The 23,102-nt window shown below is 36.0% G+C and overlaps 1 protein-coding gene across 2 annotated transcripts in view; it reads right to left on the reverse strand.

The window, feature by feature from the left end:
• Positions 1 to 5,708: 5,708 nt before the first annotated feature.
• Positions 5,709 to 23,102, reverse strand: part of pacs1.L (phosphofurin acidic cluster sorting protein 1 L homeolog) — a 47,257-nt gene continuing 29,863 nt past the window's right edge. For both annotated transcript variants that reach the window (XM_018257720.2, XM_018257719.2), the window contains exons 16-24: positions 22,944 to 23,098; positions 18,512 to 18,622; positions 18,336 to 18,438; positions 17,465 to 17,507; positions 15,205 to 15,247; positions 14,934 to 15,072; positions 14,049 to 14,245; positions 10,561 to 10,680; positions 5,709 to 8,339 (exon numbers count right to left, since the gene is read on the reverse strand). In XM_018257720.2, coding sequence (XP_018113209.1) covers positions 8,224 to 8,339; positions 10,561 to 10,680; positions 14,049 to 14,245; positions 14,934 to 15,072; positions 15,205 to 15,247; positions 17,465 to 17,507; positions 18,336 to 18,438; positions 18,512 to 18,622; positions 22,944 to 23,098 — 1,027 coding nt within the window. In that variant the 3' untranslated portion in view covers positions 5,709 to 8,223. The remainder of the gene's footprint in view (positions 8,340 to 10,560; positions 10,681 to 14,048; positions 14,246 to 14,933; positions 15,073 to 15,204; positions 15,248 to 17,464; positions 17,508 to 18,335; positions 18,439 to 18,511; positions 18,623 to 22,943; positions 23,099 to 23,102) is intronic.

Below are 23,102 nucleotides of genomic sequence, written 5' to 3' on the forward strand. Positions count from 1 at the left end.
AACAGTGTCCACAAAATGGCTCCTGCCTGCTTGTTATAATTATGACTTTCCAGACTGAAGGAAATAAGATTCAAATAATCTATATTGTGTAATTAAAGTTCATTATGCTTGACTATTGTCATAAAATAGGATTTTGAATAATTTATTTGGGTGTAAATTATGTAAATAAATTTATTTGGTAAGAGGGGTTCCCAAACTTTTTCATATGACTGTATATGATAAGGCTTAAGGTAAAGTAGATCACAAAAATAAAATATATATGATTTAAACTATATAAGAGAGTAAAACAAATATGTAAACAACACAAGTGTGTTCTTCGCTGGTGGAGAATACACCACTTGTGACATGTGAATAATGATGTCATATTTGTCATGACTTTCCACCTATTTTATTAATATTACACCATAAAAGTATTTTTCATTTTGTATCATTCCAATACTGAAATCAAGTAGAAACTTTGTTTATTGCTGTTTCTTTATATAAATAACAGCTTAATGACAGACAGCTCTATGAAATCATAGATGTTAACACGTGCATGGAAACATTGAATAATAGTAATTACACCTACATAGATAGCTTTGTGATCATGTGATTCAGCGGTTTCATGTGGCCTGTGCTAATCTGCTTTAGGGATATTTGCTATTGGAAATACAATATCCCTTTAACCTCACAGTCATCTCATCTAAAGACTGCATTCAGTGTGTTGACTGCCCATTGCAAGAACAAGTCATTAACTTTTTGGTGTAACACAGAAATGGGTCCTGTTATTTAGAGCAATGTAAAAGGCTAATGTTACTGGACCAAAACACAGTACACGCGTGTTCTTCAAAACACGGCACTTCTCAAACCTGATGCCTTCCAATTCAATCAAAGGAAGACTGATTATCCGTAAGAAATGTGGAGTTCTATTTAAGCCTGTTTAAGTAGCCATGTCCCCAGGGACAAAAAAATATATTTATAAAAATGATGTATACATTTAAAGGGGAAGGAAACCTCGTCGGCGCTAACCCCCTCCCGTGTATTGCCCCCCTCCCTCCTTCCCCCTGGCCTACCCCTCCCGCTGGGCAAATGCCCCGAACTTGTTACTTACCCTTCTGCGCAGGTCCAGTCCAGGGAGTTCACAGGCGACATCTTCTTCCACGCGATCTTCTTCCTCCTTTGACCGGCGCATGCGCAGTAGGAGCATTTCGCCGGTACGATCTACTGCGCATGCGCGTGACTTTTGGAGCATGCGCAGTAGATCCGTACCGGCGAAATGCTCCTACTGCGCATGCGCCAAAACGCCGGTCAAAGGAGGAAGAAGATCGCGTGGAAGAAGATGTCGCCTGTGAACTCCCTGGACTGGACCTGCGCAGAAGGGTAAGTAACAAGTTAGGGGCATTTGCCCAGCGGGAGGGGTAGGCCAGGGGGGAGGAGGGAGGGGGGGGCAATACACGGGAGGGGGGTGGGGGGTTAGCGCCGAGGAGGTTTCCTTCCCCTTTAAGGGAAATTATTTTATTTAATTAATTCCCATTGTGCCCAGAATTCTATGATGATGGTTCCCATGGAGATTTACCCACTGATCCCTCACAGGGTTGCCTTGAATTGTTATACAGGTATAGGATCCGTTAAAGATTTTCTTTTTTCTCTGTAATAATAAAACAGGACCTTGTACTTGATCCAAAGAAGATATAATTAATTCTTATTGGAAGCAAAGCAAGCCTATTGCGTTTATTTAGGGGCCTATTTATTAAACTTTGAATTTTTCTGGTCGAGTTTTTAAAGGGTAAACCTTGAATTTTTAGAGGGGAAAAGAAGTTGAATTTTTAGAGATGTACTGTCTATATATGTACTGTATATAGACAAAAGCTGCTACAAATGCAAATCCATAAATAATCCATCTTGATGTCATGTAGAATTCAATGGCACTAGGCTGTTTTTCATCAGATAATCCAATAAATATGAGTTGTTGCAGGGACAATTCGACAAACTCGAGTTTTCGGAGTGTCAATCATAGGATTCAAATTGACGCATGATTTTAAAGGCAAGATTTCTTTGCACCAAATGATGATAAACGAGTTACATTCATGGATGGGAGATAGGTCGACTTTGTTTTAATAAAAAGATTAAATAAATATGAGGTTAGTAAATACCCCTCTAAATGTTTATATGATTTTCTGGTAGAAAAAGTATGAAAGTACAGAAAGATAAAGCAAATAAAAAATGAGAAATTGCCATTACTGTATTTCAGAGCTTTTTGGATAACTGGTTCCTGTACAGATTCCATGCTTTTAATTAAAACATTGGGTGTACTCATTAGGCAGAATATACACAAAGCTAGGGTTGCCATCTGTCCAGTTTTGATTCAGAAAACCAGCCTATTGCATCGAAGTGATGCAATAACCCCAGAAACATAACCCCAGAAACATAACCCCACTCAAAATCATTGTGTTAGCCCCGGCATCATCTTGCCAACCCCCAGCATCAATGCCCAACCGTGATGCCTTAAGCCCCACCCCCTGTGTCTAGGTTTTGTCACTGGAAAAGGTAGCAACTGTAAATGTACAAAAGGCAGTTGCTCGCCCCGTTTTCCATCCTCCTTTCCAACTAAATGTTTATGAAGTAATGCCTGTAAAATACTGTATATAATGCAAGTTTTTTTTTTTTTAAGGAGAAGGAAATTTGATGTTTATTCCCTATTGGATCTCATGTGTCTGCCATGTTATTTTTACACCTGGAAAACTGTGCAAAAATGTTACAATTAATGTAACATTAATTTTCTAAAAAAAAAATAAAAAAAACAACACATATTAAAATAATATAGAAAAATTTCAATAGTATAATTATTTAGAGTGTAAATTTTCTACATTTTTTGAATGTAAAAAAAAAAAAACGTGTTACAGTTCCTTTATAGTCCTGTAATTGTGACAAATTGGTGACAGTGGTGGGATTCATCAGCCTCAGTGCTTGGATAATGTTTGGATTTCTTTGCAGGGTAGAACTAGTAGTGTTAACTGGATCATGACCTGGAAGAGTATTGCACTGTATTGCACTGTATATGTATATATTTCTATTTGTAAATAATGTGTGCTGTGAACTTCTTCTTTAAATTCCAAATAATAACTCTATTGGCTTGGCTGATAAAAAGTACTTACAATTGTATTCTTTTAGGGTTTTCATAGTAACTTTGCTTACATGGCTAATTTGTAGTGGAGTCCTAGGCTGTCTGGTACCTCTGAGACCTACAGGTTTAGAGGAGCTCAGTGGGCCCAGACAGGATGTAAGTGAGTGGGCATCTTGATCACCAGGTGGTCACATGCTACCCAAGTGCTGTTTTGGGGCAACTCAAGGAGATCCAGTTAAGCACCGTCTGTGGAGTCAGAGGATCTGGGTGCATTCAGGCTGATTTTAAGTTGTGTTTATGGCAGAGGTAAAGCTTAAGTAGGCGTCTGTGAATTAGCCTTGGCGCATTGGTATTTTTTATAGTCCCTTTTTTACTTTTTGCCCACTTAATACACCTGGTGGACAGAACTACCCCCCAGTTTCACCACATACTGGTGGCAGAGGTGTGTGTGAGAGACTGAGTTAGTGACCCCTGATAGCCACACAAAGGCATAAGCAGTTTCCACAAAGCATCCTAAAAAACACACGTGTAAATTCTGCACATAAAAGCTCACACTCCCTAATTATATATGTGGCAAAAAAATTTATATTTATGGCCAAGTGTGATAAATTAACTGATCGAAGCTTTTTCAATAAGAGTGTGTACACATAGAGGCCAAAAAGCATATTATAAACACATTTGCCATGTGGCTTTGTGGGTTCAACCATACACATTATCGACTTCTACCCACGGGAATGCAGATCAGCAATAAAAATTGAGCAAGTCCACGTTTTTTTTTGAGTTCCTGTGTGTACAGAGCATTCCAGAAACATGCAGCAACAACCTATGCATAGCGATGTGGTGGAAGCAATGTTTTCCCCACTCTCATGTTTCCCAGTGTCAGCCTTATAAGCCACAGGTTTCTGAATTTCTAAATCGTTAAAACGTGATACATTAGTTGATATAATTCTCAGTCTCATCAGAGAATTATTAGCAATTAATTTATCAAATTGTAATTGGTTGGTTAATTTTTAGCATCAGTGTTCCCCAGGTTGGCCCGAAACCCATGGGTTTACTCATTGGTATAATCTGACATACTAGCTACAGGGGTAGTTTGCAGGCAAACAAGACTGACCCCTCTTCCCCACGTCTAATGTCACCTACATACTTCATCATCTCCATTGATATAGCCATTAGTAAGCCTTAATTTCTATGTGCATTACTGTACTTTATAATTGATTCATCTCTCGTTTAATTGATATAACAGGTCAAATAACACAGGAATATAACAGATTATACAGACATGCTGTAAAAACCACAGGACCTTTAATGAAAATAAAAACAATATAAAACTGAAAAATAAACTGGGCAGCAAATTATATATACATACTGTGTAACAACATCAGAGGCATGTGGGGGTAAACTACAGTAAAACCTTGGTCGGGGAGGGGGGGACTGAATAAGTACTATTGTAGGGTAGAGGGCTGGCTAGTTTGGCACCAGAGGCTTTTATAGAAGGGGCAGATCTACTGATTTCTAGAGAAAATTGTGCTTTGCAAGTTGTGCATGTCAGTAAGGAGAAGAAGGGACTGTCAGTTGGGAAAATAGGTACAAAGACAAATTAAAAAGAACCTGATGGATCTAATTGGCAGTGTTTAAGTACAGTACTGGAGTGTGCAAGATTTAAAGATTACAAATAAGTTTGTAATACACCTGATTTGTCAGCCTGCTAGGTGCAATTATGTGTGTTAGCACGTCATAGTCGTAACAGAAATCCATTATAAGAAGGTATTGTGCGCTCTTTCGTCTTAATTCCACATGAAGCTCCCCTCACAGGATTGTTACATAAATAAAATGGGCTTCAAAGGATTTTCAAGGATATTCTCCCATTTTGTTTAAATGAGAACTAAAGCTTAACTAAAAAAAAAAAAAGTAGGGCAGAAATGATGTACAGGTATGGGACCTGTTATCCAGAATGCTCGGGACCTGAGGTTTTACAGATAATGGATGTTTACGAAAATTGGATCTTCATACCTTAAGGCTACTAGAAAATAATGTAAACATTAAATAAACCCAATAGGCTGGTTTTGCTTCCAAAAGGGATTAATTATTTCTCCGTTGGGATCAAGTACAACCTACTGTTTTATTATTAAAGAGATAAAAGCAAATTATTTTTTAACAGTTGGATTATTTGGATAAAATGGAGTCTATGGGAGATGGCCTTTCTGTAATTCGGAGCATTCTGGATAATAGGTTTCTGGATAACAGATCCCATAACTGTACATTACCGTTTTCTATACCAGCCCAAAACAACCATTTAGCAGTAGCTTATATGACAGGCAAACTTCATATTGTGCTTGATCATTTGCATCGACCCCCATACACAGCTGCCTAAAGCACACTTAGCATATGCATGTTTCTCCTAACAAAATCCAATATGGAAAACTCCTGTGACAACTTTAAAGGCCTGGATAATTGCTACTATAAAGATACTGAACCTTTAGCCTGGTTCAATAAGGGTGGGTGAGACATAAGGCCTTAACATGGATGGAATAACCAAACTGTAACACTGCATCTAATTATTTTTTTGGAGCAAGTAAAATAAATGGAATAATATCCCTCAAAATTCTGAAAAGCCCTTGTCTATTTATTCATAACACAAAGATGTAACAATACGTATTAGATGTAACAGATGTTGTGGGCATGTCACTTAATGACCAGTTTGGCTATGTGTTACATATATTTATCTATTAAAAATAAAAGTGCCAAGTTGTGTGTGAGAGATATCTCTATGTAACACATGTATATTTTGGGGTGGTATATGCTGAAACACATGCCTGTAATTTTTCACAACAAATACATTTCAAACAGTTTACACACACTATTGTAAAGATTTCTGTTGCATACATGGTTGACACACTATATATAACATTTAAACTAATATGAATACAACAGCAATTGACAGTAGTATATATGAGACTTAGTTATATGTACGGAGTATAACAATATGCAATATCACTGGCAATTAATGAAGCATGGTAGAGAAGAAGGATGTTCTTCAGTATGTTGAACAAGTGTGTCTGTGTATAACAAGTGTATGTAACAAAGATAAAGGGGAAGTTTGCCTACAAATTAACTTTTAGCAAGGTTTATTGAAGTAGTAATATAAATAACTGCTACTGCTGTTTAACTATATATTTGGCTTGTGCTGAATTAAATATTCTGTGTATTTCTCACAATCCTATACATTATTATAACCCCCCTGAACAGTTCAGCAGTATTTTGAGCATTGTGCCAGCAAAAGACTGGTTTTCTACAGATAACTGCAGCAGGAACACTTCCTCAGTGGCAGCTTAGAACAATTTACCAAGGACATTGCGGTATATTCAACAGTCTAATAGTAGTATAAATTCTAAAACAGAGAATGTTGAAAGAATGTCAAAGAAACAAGCTGTAATGCACAAATGCATATCTGAATATCTTGATACTGAAATGTGGTAACTACAGGTAAATATCTACATTAGCATCAGGTTAATGGGCACAGCAGAGAAGATAATGCTCTGAACCACAAAATGGAAGTAAACCATGGCAGGAATGGTATCTGACTGTAAGTGTCCACATAGGGCAGATTCTGGCCACAAAATGCACACCAGATTGGGAGTTTTCACTGCCAGCATTTGTCCACTACTGAAGAAACCACCACATGTGCCATTAGCCTTTTTCTATGTTATCTCTCTTTCTAGATCTATGAGACAACTTCAAAATTGTTACTGTTGTTTTTCTTTTTTGCCTTATTTCAGCTTGGCATAACCTCGCTTATAGAGAAGCACACCTGCTGGATTCTTGTTAGAGGATTATCACACTGACTAAAGAGTTGTGAAAAGTGATTCAGAAAAAGTTAGGTTACCTAAATGTAGCAGCCAATTAAGCATTTTTTCTGATATAGAACATATGGCACTGGCATAAAAATATCACAATATCGCTGCTGTAGATTCTATGCTATAATGATACATCTATGCTATAATACAGGGATCCCCAACCTTATTTACCTGTGAGCCACATTTCAAATGTAAAATAAGTTGGGGAGCAACACAAGCATGCAAATAACTCCTTGAGTTACGGGCTGTGATTGCATATTTGGAAGTGCCTATGTGGGCTGGCAGCCTACTGGAGGCTCTGTTTGGCAGTACACCTGTTTTTATGCAACCAAAACTTGCCTCCAACCCCAAAATTTTTTAAAAAAACACCTGCTTTGGTACCACTGGGAGCAACATCCAAGGGGTTGGTGAGCAACACGTTGCTCATGAGCTACTGGTTGGGGATCACTGCTATAATACATACCAAAACGTAAAAAAAAAATGAAAAAGCAGACTGCAAACACTAAAAGGGGTTGAACACAGTCAGAATTTACAAGAATAATAAACATTCTAAAGAAGCCAGTTAAGCCCTTCAAAAGGCTTACTACTATAAATTCATATTTTAGTATCTCCAGTGAAGAAATAAAAAAAAAAAAAAAGAAGTTACAATTATGGGATCCATTATCTGAAATGCCTGCGACTTTCTCGATATGGGGTTTTTCTGTAATTTTAATCACCATACCTTAAAGCTACAAAACTAAAAAGTACTAAAAAAGATTTTAACATTAAATAAACCTAAATTGTTTTTAGACGAATTAATGCAGCTTAGTTAAGATCAAGCTACTGTTTTATTATTACAGATAAAAAGGACATCATTTAAGATTGAAGCTGTCCTTCGATTCATTTTAAGCTTTTTGCATACAAAGTTTCCAGATAAGAGATCCCATACCTACAGTATGTTGAATATTTGTCAGTGACCCATGCAAAGAAATAGTGAAAATGTCAGCTTGCTGAGGAGCAGAATAGAAACGTAAATGTGGCCATGCACATTATACAGACCATTTGCAAAAATTCAAGATGACTATTCTCTAACACATGCTAAAAGTTTATTGTTAGCTGAACTTCCCCTTTAAATAAGAATGTTTGCGTCTGTAAACTGACTACCAAGCTGTATGTTCTTACCTGAAAGAAAGTCACAGTCACTAGCATCTAAACATTAAAGTATGACTGGGATATGTAACACTGAAATTTTATAAATGGAATTAATATTTAAGTGTTTTGTAGTCATGGCTTTGTAGTTGAGCCAAATATTGCAACAGGAAAATGCTTCACGTGGGTTGGCCACTGTGATGCCACTTGGAAATACTTCACATCCCCGAAAAGACGTCCGTCAACGGTTACTGGAGGGGGGAAAGAAAAAGGAGATTGAGCAGAGTGATGCTAAAGCAAAATAGAGCAGAAATAAACAAAATGTCAAAGATACATAATGAGTTGTTTTAGAAAATTTACTGAGAGGAGGAAGGCAAGCACAAGAAATATATAAACCAAGTTTAATTAAGAAGAGAAAATAAGGTGGGGAAATATGATTATGGAAACCAGGGATTAAAAGTACTGCTGTACAGGGAACTGTGAAAATTTGGACACGATCATCAAGTTTAACATTTTGTCCAAGCAAATCCTGGCTAGCTCCAGAGGAAGGTGCAAGAAACAGAAAAACCCCATGTGAAGATGTCCCTATGGGGGGGAGGACTAGAAAACTGATAAAAAACTGGATAACTTGTGCAGAAAATTTGTGCGGAAAGTATAATGTTTTAAATGGGACTTTTACAGTTACACTTAATGGGAATCAATCAAAAAAGAATAGAAAAAAAACATAATTCAAAGTAGTTTAGTTTTTTGGCAATTGTGGCTGGAGTTCTCCATGAACTTATTTGGGATGACCTTATTATTATGGGTATGGGACCTGTTATCCAGAAAGCTCGGGACCTGGAGTTTTCTGATTGATGGATGTTTCTGTAATTTAGATCGTCATACCATAAATCTACTAGAAAAGCACTTACAGTAAACATTAATTAAACCCAATATGTTGGTTTTGCTTCCAATAAGGATTATTATATCTTAGTTATATCGTAGTACATGGTACTATTTTATCATTACAAAGAAAAAGGAAATTTGGATTATTTGGAGGAGTCTATGGGGCAAATTCACTAAGGCGCGAAGCGCCGAACGCTAGCGTTTTTTAGCTAGCGTTCGGCATTTTCGCTACTGCGCAAATTAACTAACGAACGCTGGCGTAGTTTCGCTAGTGTTACTTCACAACCTTACGCCAGGCGAATTTTCGCTAGCGACCAAACTACGCAAATTCACTAACTTGCGCAGTGTAGCGAACGCTACCTTTTACGCTAGACTTCCTTCGCCACCTCAGACCTGGCGAAGCGCAATAGAGTAGATAGGGATTGTTTCCAAAAAAGTCAAAATTTTTTCTAAGTCCCAAAAAACGCTGGCGTGTTTTCTACATGATGGCTGATAGGCTGAAAAAGATCGAATTTTTTTTGGGGCTCCCCTTCCTCCCCCCTACTTTTCCTGACTCATGGCAACTTACCTAGACAGTGGGCACATGTGTAGGGCAAAATAAAATTTTTATTGGCAGATTTGAAGGTTTTCTAGGCATTTGTAGTGCAGATACGTATTCCTCCATTGAAATTTGAATTTCGCGCCGTATGCAAATTAGCGTTCGCTAGCGCAACTTCGCTTTATATAGCGAATTAACGCTAGCGCAACTTCGCAAACTTACGCTACCCCTGTGCGCAACTTCGCATTTTAGTGAATTTGCGGAGCGCTGACGAAAATTTGCCTGGCGAAGTGCGGCGAAGTTGCGCCTGGCGCAACTTCGATTCTTAGTGAATTTGCCCCTATGGGAGATGGCCATTCCGTCATTTGGAGCTTTCTGGATAACGGGTTTACGGATTACAAATACCATACCTGTACTAACACGCATATTACAGAGAGGTACTTACGTAGCACCAACATACTCTGTATATACATACAATATACATGCAACTAATGCCCGATCCCAAGAATTCGCCTTATCTTAAGTGTTTTTTTTTTTTTTAAACACTGTAATCCATAATGTAAAAATCAGAAATATAGATCTTAAAATTGCACTATGTACTGATAAATATTTGAGTTTCAGAATTCTGTTTCATTAGAGGGTCAGTGCTGGGTCATTAGTTTGTTTTATCTAATCACAATGGGATTTAGTACAGACTTGTTTTGACGTAAGCCGAGTGCCTGAAGTCTTTGGTAATTTTAGCATTGATTGCAATAATGGTAAAATGTCTAGAAGATTGTAGGTTGAAATAAACAAGGACCTTTCTGAAGTCTTTATAACTATAAACATATGGGTACATGAATGGCTGATGATATATTGCAAAATATACTTAACAGTGCATTTGTGTGAGCCTCCTGAATCAAACAAACAAATGGACAAGCTTTAAAGTTGTTTTTTATTAGCTTCTGGTGGGAGTCAGGATACAAAGCTAGACATAATGTGAAAAAATGTCCACTCTGGAAGATAAAGTATTATTTCACTTTTTCATTAACGCTAACTATACATCTTACCTCTCAGCATGGTCTGCTGCTGTCTGGCGGAACAGATTAATCTTATAATTCCTTCGATAATTTGGCTTTTTGCATCAGTATCTTTTTCCTTCGGCTTTTTACTGAGGAAAAGCGTGGGAACTGCAATAAAATAAAATTCCAATGTCTAAGTAACAAAACAATTATGTGCACATACAATTTTATTCTTCATATACTTAAAACATACCGTACAGAGAGCCATTTATTTTCACTATACTTTTTAGTGAAATGCATTGGCATACTGTATGTGATACTGCACAGAAAGCCTTATTGGTCAGGATTTTTTTTTATGTCTTAATCCCATGATGTTTGCTCTGCAGACATTAAGTGGCCCATTTATTAACCTCTATTTTTTCTGGTCGAGGTTTTTAGGGTTTTTATCATATCCCAAATCTGCTAAAAATCCGAATCTGAAAATACTCCATCTCAAACCTGTCAAGATCATGTAGAAGTCAATGGCAGATGTCCCTGAAGTTGTTTCTTGACACAGTGATCTGCGCTGGATAATTTAAAAAAAAGTTGTGTTTTTGCAGCAAAACTTGCAAAAACAAGTTTTCACAGCATCAATCATATTATACGAATTGACACATAATTTTGTTGTGATGTTTTGTCACTCTTTTCCAGAACAATCATCGATAAATTAGTTAAAAACGTGGAAGGGGGTTTGGTTGGATTTGTTTTCATAAAAAAATTAGATTCGAGTTTTAGTAAATGTCCCTCTAAATGAACATCACCTGTAGACTCCAAAGATTCATGCCCAAGTAACCATGTTATATATTTAAAATGGTAGCTGCTTGCATGACTTTAAAAAGTTATAACTAAGCATTTGTCAGACAAAGGTATGTCTTTTTTACTAAAAAATAAGTCACATAAAGATTAACGGTTTACCTTAAATAACCTTATTTTAAATTTCTTCTTGATTATTACTCAATCACCATGTTAATCCTGCAATTATCCTCCTTTAACTCATTTATCAAGCAAGTAAGGCCTATACATAGCTCTATATTATATAGTATTCTATACAAAAGGATTACTATACCAGCTTAAAGGGGTGGTTCACCTTTAAGGCAACTTTTAGTATGTTATATAATGGCCAATACAATACTATTTATTTTTTAAAGTTTTAGGGGCCGATTCATCAAGCTCGAGTGAAGGATTCGAAGTAAAAAAACTTCGAATTTCGAAGTATTTTTTGGACTACTTCGACCTTCGACTACGAATCGAAGGATTCTAACTAAAAATCGTTCGACTATTCGACCATTCGATAGTCGAAGTACTGTCTCTTTAAAAAAAACTTCGACCCCCTAGTTCGGCAGATAAAAGCTACCGAAGTCAATGTTAGCCTATGGGGAAGGTCCCAATAGGCTTGCCTAAGTTTTTTTCATCGAAGGATATTCCTTCGATCGTTGGATTTAAATCCTTCGAATCGTTCGATTCGAAGGATTTAATCGTTCGATCGAAGGAATAATCCTTCGATCGTACGATCGCAGAATTTGCGCTAAATCCTTCGACTTCGAAGTCGAAGGATTTCAATTCCTAGTCGATTCCTAGTCGAATATCGAGGGTTAATTAACCCTCGATATTCGACCCTTGATGAATCGGCCCCTTATAGTTAGTTGCCTTTTTCTTCGGACTCTTTGTAGCTAACAAGCAAAGGCGACAAATGTATTGCTATTGCTACTTGATATTCCTGGTCTTTCTATTTATCTCATCTCCTATTCCAGTATTTTATTCAAGTCAGTGCATGGTTGCTCGGGGAATTTGCACCCTAGCAACCAGATTGCATAAACTGCAAATTGAATAAAAAGCTAAATAACTCAAAAACCACAAATAATAAAAAATAAAAACCAATTGCAAATTCTCTCATAATATCACTATTTATATCATACTAAAAGTAATCTGAAAGGTGAACCACCCCTTAAAAGGTGCAGACCCATTAAAAGAAAATGAAAAACACACATACACGCACACTTCAGTATAATTAGACTTCAGCTCCAAAGTGAACTTGGAGCTTTATTAGAATTGAATTGTTTACTGTAATTGTATTGGAAGAGGAAACCCTGACCTAAGAGATCAGGGTACATATATACCAGCGGCACAGTAGTTTACATGGTAAAATTACTCCAAAATGTCTACTATAGACTAACTAGTAAACTAAATATTGCACTTATGTTAAACCTGCACAGTCAATACATTGTCCAAAAAGCCTTGTAAACTCATACGATAAATGTAGTGAGTGATATTTGGAGACAATTTGCAATTGGTTTTCATTTTCATGTTTGGAATAAGAATATAAATAGAAGAGGAACTAATTTGAAAGAGGAGTAAAAAGAGTAGCAATAACTAGAATTTGTTAGCTGTACAGAGCATTTGTTTTTAGATGGGTCAATGACCCCATTTAAAAGCTGGAAAGCAGCAGAAGGCAAATAAATATTTAAAAAAGAAAGAAGGTAGGGCAATTGCTTAAGTTGCTTAGAATTAGCCATTCTATAACATACCAAACGTTTACTTAAAGGGTGAACCACAGCTTTAAATTATATTGTAATGCTGATCTAAAAAAACATAACGGTCATGTTAAGATATATCAGAACCAAAAATTAATTTTAGCCAATCAAAAATAACTGCAATCAGGGTTGCAAAGTAGCCCTGCTTTCCTGGTATATTTAGAATTTTACAGTCCAGTTTAGGAAATGCATCAAAAATGTTATTTGTGACTCCTTAATTCACAATTTTTCACATTATATTATTTTAAAAAAAAAGAGCCAAAAAATCAGTGTGATGAAAGACTCCTGAAACATGTTTAGATGCCACAGTAGCCTATTATTGTAGGTGTATCTTCAGCAACATATCAAGTTGAAAATAGATTTTTTACTGGAATTTTGTTGTGATTAAATGTGTATACACACGCTTATGTCACTCATTATAGCTATTATACACCACATTCTAAAATTCACAATAGATAAGGTAGTTATTTTGGGTTGATGAGAATTACAAAGTGCAAAAAGATGCAGCTCAATTCTTCCACCATAAAATATATCAGGGCTCATTAACAAAGGATGGGACCGCCGTCTCTTTCATATTTGTATTATGTTTTGACCCACATAAACAGTTAAACTTGTTTATGAATGTAGTGTAGCATATTATGTGTACAACATGAGGGGGTGCCTCTGGCACCTGCTATAGGCTACATTTGATGATGTTGCAATGTGACGATACAAAAGGAAAAGATGGAGTATACAGAAGTATCAACTAGTTTCAATACTGTTATTGCGACATAAATAATGTACAAAATAATAGAAACACAATAATAAACATGATTGCAGTTAGCGAATACTGCTGTATACTCTGTTCACATTATATTTCAACTATTTTTAATGTTTGAAATGGTGCCTCGTTGAGAAATAAACCGGGCAATCTTGTCTTAAGAGTTTTAAAACATGCTAAAGACAGTTTTTCAATGCTAATCTCACCTTTCTTATTTCGTGGCTCTGCAGTCACAACACTAAGGCTCATGCTTCCAGGTGGTGTGTCTGGCCCTGGAAGTCGTGATACCACAACAGATCGGAAGATGCTTCTTAAAGTGTTTTTGCCACCTCCTTCTCTCTCTCTTCGGCGATCACAGCTCAGCCAGTAATCTACCTGTAGTCCAAGAGCATCTGAGGTAGACCTAAAGAAGAAAAGGAAAGTACAGAAACGTCTATTGCCACTTTATGTTTAAAGGAGTAGCCCATCTTTACATTTCCTTTTGATATTTTATAGTATATCCTATAATTGGCAACTTTTCAAATGATCTTATATTTTAAAAGTTTCATATTTTATCATTTTTGTTCTGATCCAAGTTGCGTAGAATGACATTTTCTTTCATTTTACAAAAACAGTGTTTAAAATTAAAGAAAATGTCATTCTACGCAGCTTGGATGAGAACAAAAATGATAAAATATAAAACAACCCCAAATTCTCTTTTAAAGGGGTTGTTCACCTTTGCGTTAACTTTTAGTATGATGTAAAGAGTAATATTCTAAAACAATTTGCAATTCATTTCATTTTTTATTTGTGGTTTTTGATATAGTGTTTTATTCAACAGCTCTCCAGTCCGACTTACCCTAGCCACCATGCATTGCTTTGACTAAGAGCCTGGAATATGAATAGGAGAGGGTGTGAAAAGAACAATGAGAAATAATTATAGAGCATTTGTCTTTTAGATGGGGTCAGTGATCCTAATTTGAAAGAGTCAAAAAGAAGGTGGCAGATTATTAAAAAACTCAAGAAAAATAATAATACTAAAAGTTAACTTAAAGGTGAACCACCCCTTTAAATCCTGTGCATGTCTTCATTTTGTAAAGCATTTTACTCACCCTGTGTTTCCTTGAAGGGCAGTTCCAAGTGAGGGAGAAGAAGGAGGTGTTGCAGATCCATCTCGGAGGAGTATTGATGAAGAAGGTGGAGACGTAGAAGGAGGACCACCGACATTAAGGGAAACCAAATCTTCTGCATCTGTAAAGGACAAACAAAGCAGACTAACTGAATGATAAATAAACTAACTTAAATGAAAGGAGGTGACCATGTCATAGTTAAATGATGGTGTAGATGTGGAAATTGTTAATTCTTTACACTTTCCTCACATACCAGTGTTTGGGGGGGATGTCTCCACCAGTCCGACTTTCACCACCTGTAGGAGGACACGAGGGGCAGTGAGAGGAGAGAGACATTACAAAGCAGACAAGGAGTACAAATATGGGAAAACACATTATCTGAAGGAATCTATGTAATGGCTTCTAAAATGAGGAGAGGAAATATGGTGAAAATACAAAAACTACAATAATGAATAGCAGGAAGGGGGGAAAAGATAAAGTATATTTCATGAGAATACTTTAAGACTGAAACATGGTTCTGGCTTCTAGGAGAAGCAAATTTGCTAAATTAACATTTCTATACTCATTGAATAAGGCCAATCTGTCCATCTCCTGATCTTTTATGAGATATTTCTAAAATATAGTTTTTTTTTTTAAAACAAAAACTCATTATCAACACAATAGTCAAATACACAGCTCTAAATCTCAACTGTAATCATAAAGCACCAACAATGTGTGACTTCTAAAGAATGCAAAATTGTATATTCTAATTGCAATGACTGACAGTGCGGCTCCTATGAACAAAATTCCCTTTCTAAAGTAAGAGTAACAGTCACCCTACCATACAATAAATTATTTAGTAAGTATAAATTCTGAAAAAAAAATGCAAAACAGGCTATTATGTTTTTATACTCCTAGCTATTAGCTGTTTTTGCACAATTCTGCAAATTGCAGCAACATTCTGTATGATGTAAAAACAAATCATCATAAACAGGATTGCCATGGGCATTCTGATTTGTTTGATACGACATATGCATATGATTACCCCAGTATGTGGCATGCAGAGGCCTAAAATATAAAGCGCATACATAGCAAAACTCTCTATATTGTAAACACCTTTATATACTTTTAGATTCTGAAGTATTGAAAATGGGTAAATATGGCTTTCTTATATATACTGCAGATCTGCAGTTAAATTTAGCCTTTTACAAATCTTCTAAAAATTGCACTTTACAGCATCTGATCTCCCACATGTTTCTGGGCCAAAAGGCAAAACATTAGAAATATGAATGCCACTGGTTTTGTGCATAGTTTGATGTCACATACTGCGTCTATATTATTATATATATGTAATTATACAACGAGCAATGTAGAGAGACCAAAAGTCTATGTGAATTTTCATGGCTGACACCAGCCCCTGCAAACAAAATCACACTCAATCTCCAATTTTGAATTGTATTTATTTTTACATTTTAGAAAACAGGATAGTAAAGGGACCCCAACATTATCTGCATTGCAAAAGCCCCATAGACAAAGGCAGAAACACTTATAAAAATTTTGATTATTTGGATGAAATTGGCATCTATGGGAGAAGGCATTTCTGTAATTTGGAGCTTTCTGGATAACGGATTTCCGGATAACTGATCCCATACTTATACTGCAATCTAATTATCATTGCAACTGCAAGCAAAATACACTGTCTGTGTTTTATGTTCTAAAAAAAGCTGAATATGACTGATGTTAGCTGAAAGTTCCACTGTAGTCCAATGCAAACCAAATCATATTTGTGTTGAGCCAAAAACCTATCCTTACAGTTGAACTTTTAGAGGAATAATTATTTAGAAATGGGAGAAATCAAAGAGAAATCTAAAAATATAGCTGCAGGATACAGAATTCATTTCACTGATATGAACAGGTATGTGTTTCAAAAGAGGAGCTTTGCTATGGTACCAGGTGCTGTCTTGGGCATACAGTATTTCTAACCATAATCTTAGATGTCAGACTTTAGCAACAACACGTGGAAAAAAGAAAAAACTAAGACCAGTTTCACACAAGACATTGTTTTCAATACAACTTGTAGCATGTCATAAATAAGTGGACACAGATCTAGTGGAACCTTGTTTCTATGCTTAAATTACATGGAAATATTGGAAAGACAAAGGGCAGCGATTGCCAGTCCAGCAACTTTCTTAGTGAAAAAAGAATTATGAAAACGTTTTGTTGATTGGTTACTATAGGCAAATGCTTGCTTATAGAAGACAATTAAAGTAGTAATTTAAAAAAATGTTTACAAAACTAAACTACTTTAAACTGCAAACAATATGAAATACTGTGTAAAGTCCATACTATAGAATGGGCAAAAGTCCAAAGCCATCAGGCATATCGGGGGTGTATTAAAGGCTTTAATGCCATGGGTTTTGAGCTGCTTAAATATCGAAAATGCATTGTGCACCATTAACCTAAAGAGTCGATTTTTCAAATAACAACCATGCAAAAAGTAATGAAAAGTTCCAAGTTGAGTTTAATTCACTTACCCCAATAAATGGAATGAACTTCTGATATGAATCATCCTCCTGACTGATAAAAAAAATATGATAAACAGAAGATAAGGCCTTTATGCAACAAAGCCACCAAAAGACACTCTGTACTATTACATGCTGGGGTATAATGTACTTTGGGTGCCAGTTAGCACTGCTTCTTAGTGTAATTTGCTTCAGGGACCAGTATACACCTCTTCTCAATGAACATTTTCTACCAATAAATATAATATTCTTGGGGTGCCATAATCAGTACCAAAAAGCAGCGCAATCACTGGTCTTTTGTGATAGATATATATATATATATATATATATATATATATATATATATATATATATATATATATATATATATATATATATATATATATATATATATATATATATAGTATGTCTCTATCATAAAAGCATTGCACAGTGATGCATAGAAAGCAACGCAGAAATGCGCACACACGGATTTGCATGCCTGTGTACTTCTACATAATAACATGCATCTTTAAGTTAACTTTTAGTATGTTTTAGAATGGGTAATTATAAGCAACTTTTAAATTGGCCTTCATTTTTTCTTTTTTATAGTTTTACAATTATTTGCCTTCTTCTTCTTCCAGATTTCAAATTGGGGTCACTGATCCCATCTAAAAACAAATGCTCTGTTTATTATTTATGTTTCTATCCAGTTCATCTCCTATTCATATTCTAGTCTCTTATTTATACCAATGCATGGTTGCTAGGGTAATTTGGAACCTGGAGAGTTGCTGGATAAAAAGCTAAATAACTCAAAAACCACAAATAAAAAAAATGAAACCCAGTTGCACTCTATACATCATACAAAAAATTTTTTTACCCACAGATCTATAAGTCTACTCACAGTTTATGTTTGCAGGTTAGCATGGCTTCTGCTATTGGCAGTTGAAGTAAGGTAGTGGCTGCAGCTACATACTGCATGATCCGGCCAATCACATCAAACGGTTCTAAGGAAAAAAATTTTGTTATACTAAGTATCCACACTTCCTTAGAGTATATTTACTTTACTGCTTTTCTTACCTGAAGTTGGAGCTTCTGATTTACTAAATAAATCCCTCCAAGAAACATCAAAGAAGAGAGAAAAGTAACGAGGATCCAAGGACGCAAGGTATTTACATACAGGATGAGAGCCTGGAATAGACATAAGTATTAAGCTTCTGACTGACCAAATTTCTGTACAACCACTTTTTTTCATGTACAGGTATGAGATCTCTTATACGGAAGCTCAACATCAAGAAAATTCCAAATTAGCTCATCTCCTTCCATTTTAGGCAAATAATTCAAATTTTTACAAATGACTTAATATTGCACTAATATTAGTGCAACTGTGTTCACACTTAATGTGAAACGGACGCCTTCTATTCTTGGATTTGGTATCCAAATGATACGTGTGGTCTTTTTTTTTTCAGCAACTGCACTGTGGCAACTGACTCAAGGCAAGTGCAGTTTAAAGTTTTGGTTCGCCTTCATATTAAAATGTGTACATGGCTTTCTCTCCACTAAACAAGAAATTACCAAAAATGAATCGCTCAGGAGATATCGGCACACAAATTGGCATCTTTTCAAAGATTTTTCCGATGCAGATGATCACCTTTTTCTCAGTCCTCCTACTTTGGTTCAATCATTGATGTGCATGTCCCTATATATATATATATATAGCATTCAAAAAGACCAGCAACACTGGGAATTTTGGTGGAACAAGTAAAAACTTTATATTGTTAAGTGCATCCTGGAAAAAGGCGAGCACTCACAGGTCTTAAGATGCAAAAAATCGGTGAAATCTATTGAAAATAAATAACTGACTTTTCGGCTAATACTATAGCCTCTCTCAAAGTGAGAAAGGCTATAGGATTAGCTAAACGTCAGTTATTTATTTTCAATAAATTTCACCGACACTAGCATGAAAAATGTTCTTGGGGTGCCAAATAAGTGCTGTGATTGGCAATTTGGTAGCCCCTATGTGGATCGTCAACCTACACTGAAGCTCTGTTTGGCAGTGTGGCTGGTTTTTATACAACCAAAACTTGGAATTCAAAAAATAAGCTCCTGCTTTGAGGCCACTGGGAGCAACATCCAAGGGGTTGGAGAGCAACATGTTGCTCATGAGCTACTGGTTGGGGATCACTGCTGTAGACTTTTCATTTGATATTCAAAATACAATAAAATTTAAGTGTCTTAGTAGAGTTTTTTAGTTTTGGAGCAACATATACAGTTAAATAGAAGGAGAGGTTAAAAAAATAAAAAAAGGCATCAAATTGAAACCAGAGTGAATACTAGCTGGTTCAGATAAAGGAAAAATAATCAAACTAAATTATCTCAAAAGCAATTCTTTTCTTCAAAATGGTAGACTAGTCTCTGAATCAAAAAAGAGAGTAAATTTCAGTAGTATTCTATCTGCCAGTACAGACACATCAGGGGGAAAAGAATCCGCAACTTTATAGCTCTTACTGTAAAAATACTTTTTCACAATTTACTCCTTTGAAACAACCTCAAAGGATGCCCTTGCTATCTCTGGAAGAACTACTGTTGAATAATGCATCAAAGAGTTTATTATATGGTCCCCTTACATATTTACAGATAGTAATCATATCCATCCCAAGTGCCTTTTCTCCAATACAAATAATTCCACCCTTTCTTTATAACAGGGACATTTCATACCCCTTATCAGAAAACATGCTCTTCTGAAGTTTATTTATTATTTAAATTATATGTAATGTATTCTGCTTTACTGTATAAAGAAGAACTATGCTCTCCTTCCAAAAATCTATACCCCCTTTAATATTAGAAAATACTTTGCAGACCTTCTTACTGCTAACTGGCATAGCTTTCTATAGGGTAGTTATTTAAGTAATTTATTTTAAAAAATTGCAGTACTTAAAGGAGAATTCAACCCCACTAATAAAAACCCATACCCTACAGTCAGCGGAGCACATGGGCGACATCTTTGGCTCTTCGGTCTTCTTTGGGAAGTAAGCGCCGTATTGGCAGTTGAAGCGGTCTTCCAGTTCGTGACAACTGAGCATTCTTCGAAAGTGGCCGAAATTGCTGACGGGAAGGAAGAAGACCCGAACAATACCGAAGAGCCAGAAGATGGTGCCCATTTGTATAATGGAGGGAGTTATGTATTGTTGTATTCAGACACTCACACACTTAATGCCCAACAGAACAAACATTGCTGTAATAGTCAGTTGGTAAAGTATTTCTTTCTTTGACTTTTTCAATAGCTGTTTTGCCTTTGGATTTTTTTATCATGAGTTTGGGGAGGCCTATTCCCCCTTAATGACAATCAACCTACGGATACAACCCACATACAGTAAATTTAATTGTGCTGTATTTTTTGTCATCAGCAATCTGATCTGCCCACCCCAAATTCATTAATTTTAAATTAAATAAAAATGGACCAGTCATGATTTATGGACCCTGCCAAAAAATCATTGGAAGGCCCAGATTGTTTTGCCACCAATATTGATTTATGAAGGTTTCTTATGATCAAGTAAAATGTACTGACCTATTATAAGATAAAAAAAGAAATTGATTAAAAAAATTTGGATTCTATGAGAGATGGCCTTTCTGTAATTAGAAGCTTTTTTTTTTTTTTTTTTTTTTTAGAAAAGAGAACCTATGCCTATATTTCTATTTATGCTGCAGTTTGTTTAATTTATTAGAATTTTACCTTTAGCAATATATAATGTATATACTTTCTTAAAGTAGTGCTCTTTAGATATTTTCTTTTGTACTGCTGTGGGGTTTTAATCTATAAACAATGTGTAAATCAAGAACATCCATGAAACTACACCTTCGGAATTCGAATGCTCAGGGGATATCAGTTGCATTTAATGCAGTTAAAAGAGAAGGAAAGTCTTTTTTTCTTGGGGTGTCAAAAGTTTTCTGCTGATAGGAGTGCCGGCCTGGTGTTCTTCCAGGAGTGCTCCGCTCCTATTCCTGCTATTTTTTTCTTCTCATGGCTGTGCATGTGCAGCAGAGTGAACACCCAAACTTTAACAAAAAAGCTGGCTATTGCACTCTATTGAGCATGCATATGCCTCAGGTAATTTGAACAAAGAAGCGGAAAAAGAGGAACACTCCGTGGTGCTTGCTGAAAGAACCCTGGCAGGCTTACATAGTTACATAGGGTTGAAAAAAGACAAAGCCTATCAAGTTCAACCCCTCCAAATGAAAATCCAGCATCCATACACACACCCTCCATACCTTCATATAAATTATATATACCTGTAGTACTGAATTTTGGATATTCAATAAGCTCATACATGCTATGGGTTAACAGATATTTGCCTTTCCATCAATGGCAACTGTGAAGGTGCAAGCCTGGACAACAGTCATCCTGCCATAAAACAATCCATGTAGCTACAGTAATGTCCATATCAAAGAGATGCAAATAACTGGAGATACTGGTGTGGGTGCAGGGATAGCAAGAGTTCCCAAGGGAATGACACTCTGCTGGATCAACAAAGGGACACCTGGAGCATTGGGTTATGGGATTTCTTTCACAGTGCATCCTAACTTGATTTCAGTCCCTTGTCTATCTAAGAATAGATGAACCATCTTCAAGAAAAGCCAACATCGACCTGATTGGCTGGGACTGTCTTTTGGGTGTGGCTGTTTTGGAAACAGGGTAGTATGTTTGTTTGAATGGTCTTCCTTATGTGTATATAAAGAGCATTGTAAATACTTTATTAGTTAGTCACTTTCCACTCCCTTCCATTGCATCCTTCGCTATCCCTTTCTACCTCCCTCCATGTTAGTTATTTCCCTTTTTATGTTATACCTTTTAGTTCCTTTGTAAATAAATACCACTTATTTAAAGATCAGTCTGCCTCAAGTCATTAGCCTGGCACCCCAAAATAGAGCAGATCCAACAATACCCATATCTATACTAACTATAGAGTTTAGTATCATATAATATAATAGCCTTTGATATTATGTCTGTCCAAGGGTTATCAGGTAAGTAAATTCAATCACTTGAGGGTGCCTATCTTTTGGCACCCCCAAATTAAAAAAAAATGCCTTCTCCTTTAAAGAATATCTTTACACAATATTTTATACATTATGACCCATATGTACTTTTTAAAATATTTACAGTCATATATTTTGTTATAAAAGTGGAATTAAACATGTATTATCCTGAAAAAAAAACAAGTTTTCCTGAGCAAATTAAAATGTTCCACTCAAAGTAAAAAATCATCATCATTTATTTATATAGCACTGTCAAGATATGCAGTGCTTTAAAATCCAAATGTCTAGCATTGACATTTTAAACAATGTATCGGTCAGACATGGGAGAACCCTTGTTTTATTCAACATGTAAGAGCCATGCAGTGTACAGTTATTGTTTTAAAGACCATTCTATCAATTAGTTCTTGCCTATATTCTCAATATACACTTGTTTAGCCACGAACTTGTAATATCTTATTCATCCTAAGTTTTGCCTTACCCAGGGGTACCAACAGAAATCGCAGGTATCCTAGCCAATCAGAGGATCTTCCAGCCAAGTTTGTTACATACGTTCCAAGCAGAAAACTAAGGAAAGTGTGACTTCCAACACACACTACCTTCAGGGGTCGTGGTGGTCCAGGTGCTGTGTGACAGCTGC

The sequence above is a fragment of the Xenopus laevis genome, chromosome 4L (genome assembly GCF_017654675.1).
Source record: "Xenopus laevis strain J_2021 chromosome 4L, Xenopus_laevis_v10.1, whole genome shotgun sequence".
NCBI lineage: Eukaryota > Metazoa > Chordata > Amphibia > Anura > Pipidae > Xenopus > Xenopus laevis.